The sequence below is a fragment of the Tetrao urogallus genome (assembly GCF_951394365.1).
Source record: "Tetrao urogallus genome assembly, chromosome: 1".
Taxonomy (NCBI): domain Eukaryota; kingdom Metazoa; phylum Chordata; class Aves; order Galliformes; family Phasianidae; genus Tetrao; species Tetrao urogallus.
The window spans coordinates 108,165,162-108,178,981 of NC_136813.1; the positions used below are offsets into that span (position 1 = coordinate 108,165,162).

Below are 13,820 nucleotides of genomic sequence, written 5' to 3' on the forward strand. Positions count from 1 at the left end.
ACTCTATGAAGTGCTTAAGAGGAAAAAATATCCAACCCTGATCAGCAAGAACAGCTTCACAGCATGATTTCATTATGAGGGATTAACTTGTCCTCTGTGAAGCTTGCTATATGGAGGACTGCAGCAATCAGAACAACAACAGAGGCTCTCAGTGCCTTGCATTAGTATTAGATATTAGCCTTCTTCCATTAAATGGAAGAAATATGAACTAAGCAACTCTATTCAGCCTATTCTATATGCTGATCACAACAACCTTTCACAAAGATGAATTCCACGAACATAATAGGACCCTTAACATAGTCAACAGAACTGTAAATGTAACGCACTTCTGTCATGTTCACTGAAGTTGAACTATAACTTACATTTTACTTGAGTAATTTTTTTAAGGCAAAGACGAAGTATATGTTAATAGATGCTATTCTTCCTAAGTAGAAGCCTAAATAAATTTTTTCAAATACAGAATAAAATGAAGAAAATTAAAGGAAATATTATTGGCAGATAACTCACGCTGCTTTAATTTCAATGAATAAATAAAATTCCAAGGATGCATGTCTTGCACTAAGACACAGTACAGCACACCTTATTAGACATGAAAAAAAATTATCTAGACAGCAGAGAAATCCTTGTCTGACAGCTGATTCTCTGTGTTTAATGAAGCATGGGCTCTATGACCCTTCTGACCCCTTAAGGCACTCATCACATTCATCTTCTGCTATGGGATTTTTCAATAACATGAGCTGCAGTTTATTGTGGCCTCTCAATGACCAGGAGCCCTAATGCAGATCTGCATCTCTCTTCATAGGAAGAGTGGTACCAGACGTCAAAAGGCCCTACCTTCTCTCCTCCACATGTCCTTGGCTCCTATCCACATCCAAACATCTACCTCAATGTCTGCAGCACTGAATCACAACTTTACTACTGAGGAAAGGGAAGTCCAGCTGTTGGTGTGGAACACAACATGTGAGATAGTGAGATGTGAGATAGCAGCTGGTCATAAATCACAGGCACTCTTCTTGGTAGCTTCTCAGCCAAAGACCCCAGAGCCAGCCTACTGCAGAACTGGTCTCTCCCTTTTTCAAGTTATGTACCAAAGGTGAAAATGTTACTACAAATCCTGGAATTTCATAGGCATTGTCTCTGAATTAAAAGGAGATGAATCATACTGAGGAAGACTTCAGGACTTTTAATTTGGAACTGTTTTTTCCCACAGAGATGAACTGAACTGGATTGAAAATTGGACACAGTTAAGCAAGAATGACATTCATGCAAACCACCGGTCTTTCCCCTAGGCGTATCTTATCCTTCTATGTATTTCCATCAGCTGGGAGGAAAGTTTTAATCTCATTCTCTAAACTGGAAAAAAAAATAACTATGAAAGTAAATAGCAAAAGACTGATTAAATTGTTCTGTAAGGTGAACAGATCACCCTTCTGAGGAAGAAGCAACCCAGTGACAACGTTCAGTGCAATACTCATGCGAAGCAATGCACAGCAACATGCTTCTCCTTCACTAATAAGCATGAACACCTTGGTGAAGGGATGTCCTTCTGCTCAGTGGCACGTATCTCTGGCTAGGTCCATATCACCCTGTCCTTCTATAAACCATCAACTTTGTATCTGCTTTCTTCAAGAGCAAAATAGTAGAAGCAGACACCAGAGGGCAGTTAGTAAATGAATGCCACCATCCCAGACCCAATGTGTCCGCAACTGACATAATTTTGTATAATTTTAATACAAACACAGATACTGGAAGCAGCATGACTGAAAAAGCACCTTTGACTCTTATCTGTTGTGGAAAGGAGTTAATCCCGAGCAAGACAGACACTTAAAAACAGGGCATGATAGGAAATTTTGCCTAATACCCTTTTATACTAATTAACTCAGAGCAGAACAAAACACAACTGCAGTCCAGATAATTTAGATACAATCAGACATTATCTAATTGTCCAGTGCCAGGAGTTCTCCTGCATTAATCAAGTTACTTTATCCAGCTTGCTGGCTACAGCTGCAAATGAGAGCCTGTAGTCAAGCACTGATAACTACTGCTAGCTGAGCTACCTATCTCCAGTTAGCACTGCATTCTGCAGGAGTTTGCTCATTCTTCAGAGGCTGGCTGCTTCCAGGAGGTCCACTTCAGAACAGGAGCTGGCACAAGTCCTGAGCTACTAAAAACAGTAAAACATCTCTTAAATACTAACTAAACAGGTATATCTGAAACAAAAACATCTTGTTTAGGCATGGTTCAAATTGTGCTTTCCTCATTTCTTTGTGATAAAAAGTTACAGTGAATCTCACTAGATATTACAAAGAACAGCAGTCCTTCTTTATGTTTTTTTTTTTTTCAACTTCCTCCAAAATTGCAAAACATAATAGTTTGACAGACAAACTGAAAAAAAAAAAGAAAAAAAAAAGGCTGAAAGAAAGACTCCCATTACAATCCTGGCTTTTTTTTTTTTTTTTTTTAAATCTACATTACTTTCAACTGGTTAAATAATCACATTTGTTGAGAAAGAAATCAACTACGACCACTGAACCAAATTTAAAAACAAAAACAAATCAGACCTAATTATCATTAAATAATACCAGTCAAGCAATCTATCTGTTGAAGCTCCAGAAGTTCATAAAGAGTTTCAGAAATCCATTTGGAGATGCATTTAAGCAGAGCATGAAATGGAAGTTACAGCAAATGAAGATATGCAAAAAGGAAATGGGAATTTTCTTTACTCTAATGGTAAAGGAAATTTTGGAAGGTCTCTTTAGTACTGAAGGTTGTGCCTGCCTCCCACTGTTGGCTAATTAGCAGCACGATGCTTCCCATCTCAGGAGGAAGAGCTTATCTTAATTAAATTGCATGTTACTAGACCAGGATTAAAAGAGCTAGTCTAGCAAACAAATCTTTAATACTGGGTATGTGTGGTGTCTGATGCAGAGATTATTCTTCAATGCTGTACAGCTTTTTTTCTTTCACATTGAGTAGTTCTTAATAGCAAGTAGATGTAGTACAAACATCACAGAAATTTGCAAAAGCCTCATCCTCAATAGGCGAAGTAGCCTAATGCATTAAATTGATGGGTAAATGGGGAATAATAGCAATAAACCTATCTGACTGGGAAAAAATTAAATTCTTTCTAATCATTACAATTCTTTCCTGTAGATCCTTGCCGTAAGCAATAGGAGCTTTCTGTGGTCACGGGTTCCATAACTGCCAGAAAAGAAAACCAGTGGACCCAAACTTAAAACAGAACAAAACAAAAAAGCAATGGAATTGGTGACTGCAGACTTGAAATCTCTATATAATTTCCCAGGATAATGGTTTATCTGTTATCCCATAGGCTTTCTTTTCCATTAGTTCTGGCAGTTGTCATTCTGAAGAAACACTTGGTGAAAAGGCGGCCTTAATTTACACTGGTTTTTCTGGGTGAAAATAAGGATTAACTACTTCAAGATCTGATCCCCTACTTCTGCTGCTCAACAAACTATACCTGCAAAGGAAAAGCAAGCAATGATCTAGGTAGAAAATAGACTGTCACTTCAAGTCCAAGACACTCATTTTCAAAGCAATGGCACACATCTACTGGCTGCAGACATCAGATGTGCTGTATTCATTTTCTTCATATTCATTTGGATCACAGAGTTGCTAGACTGTATATACTAAGGCCTCATTAGATATCTGGACTGTGTACTCAGGCTTTATTGTTCCCAAAGTGGGGACTTTTTTTTATAAACTGAGGTATTACCTAAAATGTTCAAAGAAACAACAGTTTACAGGGCATCAGGAATATCTCCTGTTTCTCTTCTTTCTGTTACAACCTTCTGCCTTCAGTCCTTCAGAAGTGTCCCTTTACAAGACTCTGAAACCCTCTCCAACAGCTAGCACCTCCTCTGACCTACCTGGTCAATTGTCTGTTTTCTTTATTCAGAGGAGAACTATGATCTCTATGTCAGTCAGCAATACAGTAAAGAAGTTGCTTTGGGACTTACAGTAATTATTCACATACATTCTCTACTTTAAAATTAGAAGTCTACCAAGATTCAAATGCCACATTTTGAATGTAAATATCAGCATCTTACAGCTGTAGACAAGCTACTACATTTTTGTGCAAGGTAGTCTGCCAGCATTAGCTGCTTGTGCTGACTCTTCTTTGCAAGAAATGAAAAGGATCTCAGCGTACAAATAATTATACAGAGTATTTATTGCATATTTCAAGAGGCACACAGAGTCATTCTCATCAGCCCCATCTTCTGCTAAAGTTCTGAAAAACCCATTTCACAGTAAATTTTTTAATTATTACTTTCTTCATAGCAGTAGAGCCTTGATAATCAGTATTTCTACTGTTAGAAAGAAAGAAAACCCAGGTAAATCCAAAGATAAATAAAAATCACCCTTACACTTTATTCAGATCTTCTTACTGCAAATCAGCTTTGAAAACACCATCTCAATAGTCAAGCAGCAATATCTGTAATGTTTTAAACTGTCTCAGAATTATTTCTTTTTCCCCAAAGGTAGACTTTGTACAGCAGAAGATACTTTTTAGTAACTTACAGTGAACATCAAAGACAGCTGGTTCAGACTGTATTGTTTTCTGGCCAGATGGTCCATAATATGTCACAATGCAAGTAAATTTAGCATTTGCATCTTCTTTTGTTGGCATATACTGAAGAGATGATGTCATGGTGAAGAGTCCAGTAGATCTGTTCTCAACCTTTTGCAAATTTATGACCACAACTGTAAAGGAAATATTATTTCATTATCACATGGCCACAATGTGAAACATTTTTCCAACTGCAAATACTTCTTGCTTGCCTGTTCCCTATTTACTGTTATCAGGCTGCAAACACACAAGTAACATGACATATTACCGAAGAAACTACACAAAGAGTTTTCCTCCAGTGTTGCCACTGACATGTACTAGGAAGGTTTTATCAACGACATATTCCTAACACACTGCAAATTTTAAATCAAAGCAAAGCAAAGAACTAACTGCAATTTTTTGTTGTTGTTTTAATGCAAATCTCTCAGGCAGTAAGAAGGCCTCAGAAGTGCCAGCAAAAACAATTTTTAAGATCACATTTATAACTTAATTTTGTAAGCCTCTCCTGTTTTATGGAAACTAAAATGTTATGGTCCAATCAGCCCATCAAAATTAAAGTTGAAAGTCGTGGGGTAAAGAAGAATTCCTCCTGAACAACCTGAAGGATAAATAACTGCATAAGAAGGCTATCATCTATGTAGTCTGAAACACAGTACTGGACAGGCATAAAACTGAAGCTGGAAATTAGTTATCAGTTTTTACTAGCTACATAGGTTCAAGAATTACTTTGCAACAGCATTAACAAAGTCAACTCTCCTCTTCACGTGTTTTTTAAGCTGTGATATGACATAAAGAAATAATATGGCATAGCTTGGGTTCTCCGAGAGGCACCCAAGAAGTTTCCTTCCAGTTTCATATTTCTGTATAAGTAGTCTTTCTGAAAGACTTAGTCTTAAGACTAAAACAGAGTAACTCCGATAAACACAGTTCTTCAACATACATCCGTACGTGAATTCAAGGACAACATCCATTACTGCAACATACCTTCTTCCACAGGCTGCAAAACTCGCCCATTTTTGTACCACGTAACATTGCCTGCAGGATAACTATCTCTCACAACGCACTCCCCAAGCTGCAAAACAGACAGAAATTAGTCACTGTTTCTTTTTGCTGTGTTTTAACAGATCTGCTTTTGTTTTGAATAAAACTTCTAGGCAGTTCAAAAGTTTAACACCAGATACATTTTTTTAAATGAGGTAAATCTCATAAGTGAGGCTTAGGCACAATTTGGAAGAGGGATTGGTTGTGGATCTAGAATCAAGATGGACCCTGCTTACAGGGTTATTAGGGTACTGGTTGAAGAAACCACTCTGTGCACAGCCTGGCTACACAGCGCAACCTCTCACAGCCACACATGCACACACACCCTCTCAGCCTCAGTTCATCACCTCTCTTCGTCTTCACTGCAAAGGAACTGTAGGCAGCCTTCAAGCACGCAAGGTTGAGGGAGAATGCTGCTCTTACCATTTTTAGCTTCTCTGTTTCTAAGAAGTCTGCTTGATGCAAGATTTCTGGTTGAGAGGGTTGTTCTAAAACATAAATAGGATAAAGGTACTAGTGATAGAAGAACAAACAGTTTCAAAAAAAAAAAAAAAAACAAAAGTTACCACAAGATGTGTGAACTTTAAGACTAATTAGAACAGCCTATGCTGGTATAGCCTTATCTATACTTTGCCTTTAAAAGTGATCTTCTACTTAAATATCAGCAAAAAGACTGGAGATGAGGAAAAAACATACCCTTAAAATGTGTCCTATTCTCCGCAATAAATTCCTTGCATCCTGACAATCTGTATTGTAGCCAGGCAGACAGTTAGGTGTCCGGGAGGAGATAACTTGATCTGATCTATCTGATTTACATAACACACATGCTGGAGAAGGAACCACCGGTACAGAAAATACAGCAACATTAAAATAACTTTACTAGTGATACTGCTACAACTAAGCTATCACTTCATAAAGGAGCAAATTCCACCTAATCACTCTCCTAATGTTTATTTCTCCTAGAGGATACTGTTACATATAAAAAATTAAATACAATTAAGAAATAAATTGACAGAAGTAAGTACATGTAATTACTTTAACTGATTTTAAGTTCGTTAAGACTCTCTTAAAAAAAAAACAAAACTTTTTCTTCAGTCCCTGTATGTCTCCTTATTTACTTTTTTTTTTTTTTTTTTTTTGTGGTAGATGGACCTCTTAGCTTGCCAAAGTAGAGGATCTATCAGTGTTTCCATCATAAAAAAAGTACTTTATAGACACTATATAACGTTTGTTAAAACAAGTTGGCCTGAAGCCCAGAATGCAAATTTTTGTCTCTAAAAGAAACAGTTTTTCCCACTTTTTTTTTTTTTCTATTTTTTTTTTTTTTTTTTTTCTCAGTGGGGAGAGATAAGAGGGCAAAATAAATCAGTGTTTCCACAGTCAAAGAAAGTCTCTGCATTTTGGCTGCACTGCTTAAGAAAGCACATGCATTATATACATTTACACACTGAGACAACTTTTACCACGTCAGCTTACAGAACCTTTTTCCCAAACCAAGTGCCCTATAACATACTGCCAGCAATCCCATTCCTGGTGAACTTCACATCATCATGCCAAAATTTCAGTGCAGTGATGATGTAACTCATCTGCAGGTGTACTACTCCTACTGTGGCACAGATAGCAAGCCTACTTATTTCCTCAAAAATTCATTTGCTTTGTGTGTGCGTGTGTGTGCACAGACATCCTTTGCTTGGAAGACTATGCCAAAATGGAACAAGAACAGCTCAAAAGGGAAATGAAAGGCAGTAAAAGAAGCTGTTTATCTGACATGCACCAACAACTTGCTTGTGGCAAAAAAAAGCACCAACAAAAACAAAAGAAACAGTGGAAGCAATGCACCAAAAGCCATCACAATGTCCTCAAAACGTTAACAGAGCAAAAGGCATATATTTTTAAAAGCTACATGCATCTTTACTTCCCTTTACTTTTTTAAACGAAAAAGATCAACTTATTTCTGCAAGAATCTGTCAAGGACGAAACATTTCCATGTCAATACAAACAAATTAAGTTTTACAAGACAATTAACAAGCCTTCTGGTTTAGATTTTCTGGTCCCATGCACAGGCACAGTTGATTTCCTGTAGTAGTTGCCAGCTGATCAAATCACAAACCACACAGCCTCCCCCCATCTTTCCCTGCTTGCATCTCCCTTGTCCCTCAGAACAGCACTCTGTGCCTATTCAGGAAGATCTGTGCTGTGCTTTGTACCCTCCTCCTCACACCCTTTGCCTGAAGGGGAGCAGAGGGCTGCCATGCTGTGCCCCTTGCCACGCAGTGCCCTGGCTTCTGAGCACATACCATAGCTGAGAGGCCTGCTGCCAGACCCCCAAGCCACAGCATGCACACCGAGGTAATTCACTGCACAAGACTAATATTGGCACATTGCAGGATGAAATCTGAAGCTTAGCAGCAGCAGGACACACTTTGATGGGTCTGCAACTTCACTCCAGCACTCATCTCTTGGCTGAAGAGCTTGCCAGGACACTCTATAGTCCTGCACAGGCATTGCAACTGCCAGAAGAGTGTTCATGGCCCACACCAGCTGGGTTATGGCATGGTAGGGCAACAAGTAGTGGCTGCTGTACTGCTCTGCTCTGGAAACCTTGGTCACTTAATTCCAGAACAAGATGCTGACAGAATCCATCTGGAAAGCTGGAAGAGCTTGTTTGAGTAGTCCAGTGTGTGTGACTAGCAGGTGGGAGCTGTTCAATGAGCCATTCTGGCTCGTTAGTCCTGAGCTAATCAGGTAGCAACAGCTGAGGATGTGACAAGCTCCAGTGAAACCTGGCTTCAATAAAGCCTTCTGGGATACAGCTGAGGTTTGGTTTACGAGGGTTTGCACTATGGCAGCTTAGCTCTGCATTTGTGGTTCAAGGAGCTTTGAAACTCCACCGAAGAAACAAAACACTTCAGCTCCACTTAGAAATGCCACTGAATAAATGAAGCTTGCAGGCTACCGTTAACTCTTTCATAATTAAAACAAACAAGTACACAAGCAAGCAAAAGCAACAAATGAAATCCCCCAAAACAGACACAAGGAAGTTAAATGGACAAATATATTAAATAAATATATTTAATAAAGTTGTGAACTCAAAATGAAACACTAAAAAGGTAATTTTTTCTTGTTGTGCCAAGTCTGCCATATTATATATGTGGCATCCTCTACTCTTGTTTTCCTCAATAAACAGTAGCATTCTCTATTAGTATTAATGCAGACTATAAAATACACAAGCTGTGCTCCATGGCTGAGTTAGCATTGTCTGAATATTTAGTACAGTACACAGTAATTCAAGCAGTAAGTATTTAGTTCACCATACACCACTGTCTCATCTACATATTTACTGCTGTGCAATAAGTAAACACGATCATTCTTTATCATTTCCTTTGGAGCACTGTGCTTACTACGTGTGCACTGAGCATACATGCCCCTGTTGTCATTAATTCACTTGTTCTCGAGGTCAAATTCAATGTGAAACAAGGGAAATGGTATTATTGTTGACTACCAGTCTACATTCACACTCCTTTTGCCATTGATAAACTTCTGTCAAGATAACATTGAAGTTTTCTTTTCTCCCAGAGAAAATTCTAGGAATTCCCTTCCAAAACATATTCTTGTGCGACCTGGTTTAGGGAACCTGCTTTAGCAGGGGGGTTGGTCTTGATGATCTCTAGAGGTCCCTTCCAACCCCTACAATTCTGTGATTCTGTGAGATTCTGTTTGAAACTGCCAGCCTCTGAAAGCAACATATTCTGATGACAGAGACTTACTTTGCCTCTATAAACCTGTATCTGAAGAGCAGCAAAGGCCAAAACAAGCCCTAGAAAAATATTATAAAGACAACAACATCCACTGCAATTTTAGGACAGCACATATGAACTCTGCCTTAGCCTCAGCAGATCGGAGTCCCTAAAAGAGAGCAATGTATGTCCCTCCGTAAGGTGGTTCAAATTTTGAGGAATTATGTTTCTGAATCACCACTGGGAAGAGCTCAGGTTTGCCTGCAAATTCAGAGCAGGATTGCTCTGGTTCACAGTGCCAATCTGTGTCAGAGCACACAGTCTTTTGGCTCGTTTTGAGTGCAGCTAAACCAAAACTAGTGCTTCAGAGTTCACTTAATGCCTCCCACCAACTGACATTCAGGGCATGCAAGGTTTAGTTCAAAGTAAAGTTCCTCATAAGGTGCTGTTGCTGGCTGGTTGCTAACCTGCTAATCTAGACAAATCCAGGACACTGGAGAGCGCAAAGAGACCAGTTCTTCCAAGTCTAACATGACCCAACAGTGCTCACAAAGGTGTAAATGCCACATGGCTCTTTCAATAGAGCAGATGCTTTGAGACCTTTCAATTTGACTTCAGTAATCAAAAACAGAAGGATCTTCAGAAGCTGCTAAGAAAGAAGCCTCAGGAAGTCAGGCTTCTGACAGACTCAGAGCTTCACTTCCAACAAACAAATACAAAAGCAAAACCTCAAACACATTCAGCACTCTGAAAATCTCCGCTGTGATCCCTAGTTTACCAAATGCTAATAAACCTTGCAGAACTGCACCAGGGGATAGCACCTGGCTTTTCAGCTCCGCTCTCCCAGATTCACAGGTCACGCCATCGCATACTGCCTGCTCAGAGATGCTTTAAATGTCTCAGCTAATCTAATCCTTCAGAGCGCACACAGTTAACATTTCTCTCCTGCAGAAAAATTCACTCAGAGAACAAATGAAAAATAATCAATGCTAATTTTACATTTTTCATTTCCAAGGCCAAATGACATCACATAAGTGAGTCATTATCAAAGTCTAAAATTCTCTTTGAGCCAGCACTTATCATGAATAAACTGTAAGTGCAGGCAGTCCTGTTACGTAAATGCTACCAGTAGATTACATTTTTGAAAGCTGCAGAAATTTGCTAGTCTTAGTAATTTACTCAGCCAAGCTTACTTTCTTGGCTTTAATCTTCCCCTTAAACAAAAGTTTCCTTAATTCAAGATTCAGATACTGAGGAATACTAACAGCAGTAACAACGAGATTACTTACTGAAGACTTTGACCATCGTTGGCTCCTCGGAAACATCATCTTCTGTTACTAGCATACATACAAATCTCTTTTCATCGCTGATTCTTGCATTCTTGATGGATAATGTATAGTTTTCTGAGAGACTCAACCTGTCTTTGTAGTCTGGTACATCATCATACTGTACATTCTTTTTTGTTGATGATCTGAAGGCAATAAATACCGGAGATCTGTTTGGCATTTCCTATAAAAATAATTAAAAAAAAGATAGACATCTCTATTTTGCATAAACAATCAGGTTCACTTCAAAGTCCCAAAATATTTGGAAACAGTACAAAGCTGTAATTTAAAAAAAAAAATGTTAAAAGTATAGGAGATTACTTTTTTTGCTGATTAATTTCTGCTGTATGAGCAAGAAATTCAGTGTCATATGACAGCTAGAATAAACCATCTCTTGCACACACTGAGAGTATCATCAGCGGAAGCAATTTCAACCCTTTGGCTCAACTGCAGCACAACACAGAGCTTTCTATGATCAAGGCTGGTGGTTTTGGCACCACCTGATTCTCAGTATATGGAAAATCCATTTGAAATAGAAGCATTAATAAGCTAGGCTCAAAAGCTTCAGTTTCCTTTTTCATGATTGTTTTACATATTCATATTGTTTGCCTGGGATAGTCAGACTTCATTCCAAATGCAGGATTTAATCAGGCATAACTGCCTATTTTATTCTAAATTAGGTTTTAGCTTTTTTGGTTTTGTTTTTGTTTTTAAAGGCCCAATAGCTTGTAGAATAAAAATATACATACAAGCAAATATTGTTATTTATGCATTTTAGTATAATCCAAAAAACTTCATTTGCTAGACATCCTCCTTATATCAATCAGTATTCAGTTGCCATCCTGAAAACAAATACAAAATTGAGAGCCTTGCACAAACCTACCGTATAAAAATTTTATTTTGAAGATAAAGACAAAAGTACAAGCTGAGCTGAGCAGGATTCAATTACCCCCCTGCACAGAGAAGGTACAGACATTGTCCCCCTTTAAGTAGGGTGAGGTGAAAGGTTGAATCCCTCTCTACATTCAGTATTGTGCTGAGAGCTGGAAAAGGTTTTAGTTCTCTTTAATCCCTTGCACCTTGCGGCACTGATAGTAACAGTGCTCCCAGCACAATATCTCAGCTTGACTGCGGAGCCCACAAAAGCATGACGATGCTGTGACAGGAGATGAGTGGTGTCAGAGCCAGGGCAACGAGCGGGAGACAACAGCTAATGTGAATCTTAAATTCCCTTATAGTCTTTTTCTCTTTTCCACTTTCAAATCCTGGATTATTCCAGTGTCTGTTGCAGAGGAAAGAAGGCATTGCCTCAACTCATTACAAGAGAAGTTGGCTGTCAAGTGCAAATGAGCTCTAAACTATTCAAGCCTGAATGGGGTTCCCCCTTCTTTCAATTAAATAATCACTGCCAAAAAAAAAACCAAAAAACCACCACATCCACAAACCAACCAGCTCTCCTCACCCTAAAAGCCAGTGTTGCTACACTGGGAGCTTCCCTGGGAGAGAAAAGTATCAACTTCCCTTGTTTGTACATGGACTATATCAATAATTTCATACAGTTGCAATTGGTTTTTTTTAACATTAGGTTTATGTCCCTTTCCATCATCAGCAGACAGTACTGTATGAAATTGTCCACACACTTGGGACAAGTGGTAGCATTTCCTTTTGATGACTTCTGCTCATTACTTGGTGGAGATGAGCAAACCAAAAGCATGGGAAATAGATGAATTTTTCTTTCATCTGTCTTCTCACCATCATTTGCATCAATCTTCATAGACATGGACTCCTCTCTTCCCAAATGACACCAGAAAACAAAAACAAAACAACAAAAAAAAACCAACACATCGCAAAATGCAGACTTTGCATCTTCTAAATGGATATCTGACATAATTTTACTAGCCCTTTCAGGGAAACATTCTCCACAGACTTGTGATTTTACATCCCAAAACTTGCTTGTAGAACAGGAACTCAAGTGTACAAGTTCAGTAAATGCTAAAAACCCTGTAGCCATGAGGGAAAGAGGAAGGGGGATGACACACTAATTGCAGATTGTTCTGCTTTAGAATATGCTAATGGATACCATCTACAAAAAGAGGACTACATAATTTTAAATCCAGTGTCAGAGTAGAAATCACCTGTTACTGCTGGTAACACCAGAGCAAGAGAGGAGATCTAGATCAACTTAAAGAAGCAGGGAAAACCAGCAGGAGATCACTGCAACTCTGCTAAGGTCATCTCTACACTATTCACTGCGCATAAAATACACTCAGCCATGAAACAGCGCTGTGCAGGCAACTGTCACATCAACTGAGCATGGGGACAGCATTTTCCCAGGGATGAAGCATGCCCTGCCTCAGGCAGCCTGCTTCAAAAGCATTCAAATGTACAGCGGTGGCTCTGTCGAGCAAGTGAGATGTCACTGGGTAACATGCCAGGTTTCTAACGCAGGTTGGCAGACAACTCCCCAACAATTATTTCTCTTGAACAATGAGATTAATTTCTCAAAGCTCTCATCTCTACTTGGCAGAAGGATGGGGATCTAGCAGTCTTAGAAACGCAGAAACAAGTGACTTTGTATACGAGGCAGAAATTCCATGGATTGAAATCTTGTAGACTCGCACACAACAAATACACATTTTCTTATACCAGTTCTATTGAATAAAAATATAAGCTATACTTACATATTTCCATTTTCCAAACATCAGACCATCTGGTACTTCTAGACGACAAGGCATAGTAATAGTGTCTCCATATACTGCATTTACTGTATACAATCCCAGAGCTAGAAGAGAAACAGAGAAAAAAAAGAAAATAATGAATGTGTTCTCTTGACTTCCAATATGTAAAAGTTTGGTTCACAGCTACTACAAAAGAAGAGCCACGTCCTTTGTAAGTGGTTATTTTCCAGCATACAGGATTTATCTCCAAACCTCTCAGAAAACAGGATTCCCGCCACTAACTTCACTTAAACATTTCACCCTTTCTCAACTCTTTTCATGCTGCAGTCAGTGGGAGTGGATTTTCCTACAGCGTTTCACTCGTTCAGGTGGATGAACACATCCACTACCATCAGCATTCATGGCTATTGTTCCAAACTCGATACCTGAAAAGGGAAATCCCCATGTA

General features: G+C 38.8%; 1 protein-coding gene across 1 annotated transcript in view; it reads right to left on the reverse strand.

The window, feature by feature from the left end:
* The window catches only part of ALCAM (activated leukocyte cell adhesion molecule), a gene marked incomplete at both ends in the record, with an annotated part of 114,076 nt that overhangs the window by 17,175 nt on the left and 83,081 nt on the right, over positions 1-13,820 (reverse strand). The window contains 5 exons of the mRNA XM_079545742.1: positions 4,543-4,725; positions 5,576-5,663; positions 6,056-6,120; positions 10,659-10,878; positions 13,376-13,476. Of these exons, the coding sequence (XP_079401868.1) occupies positions 4,543-4,725; positions 5,576-5,663; positions 6,056-6,120; positions 10,659-10,878; positions 13,376-13,476 (657 nt within the window). The remainder of the gene's footprint in view (positions 1-4,542; positions 4,726-5,575; positions 5,664-6,055; positions 6,121-10,658; positions 10,879-13,375; positions 13,477-13,820) is intronic.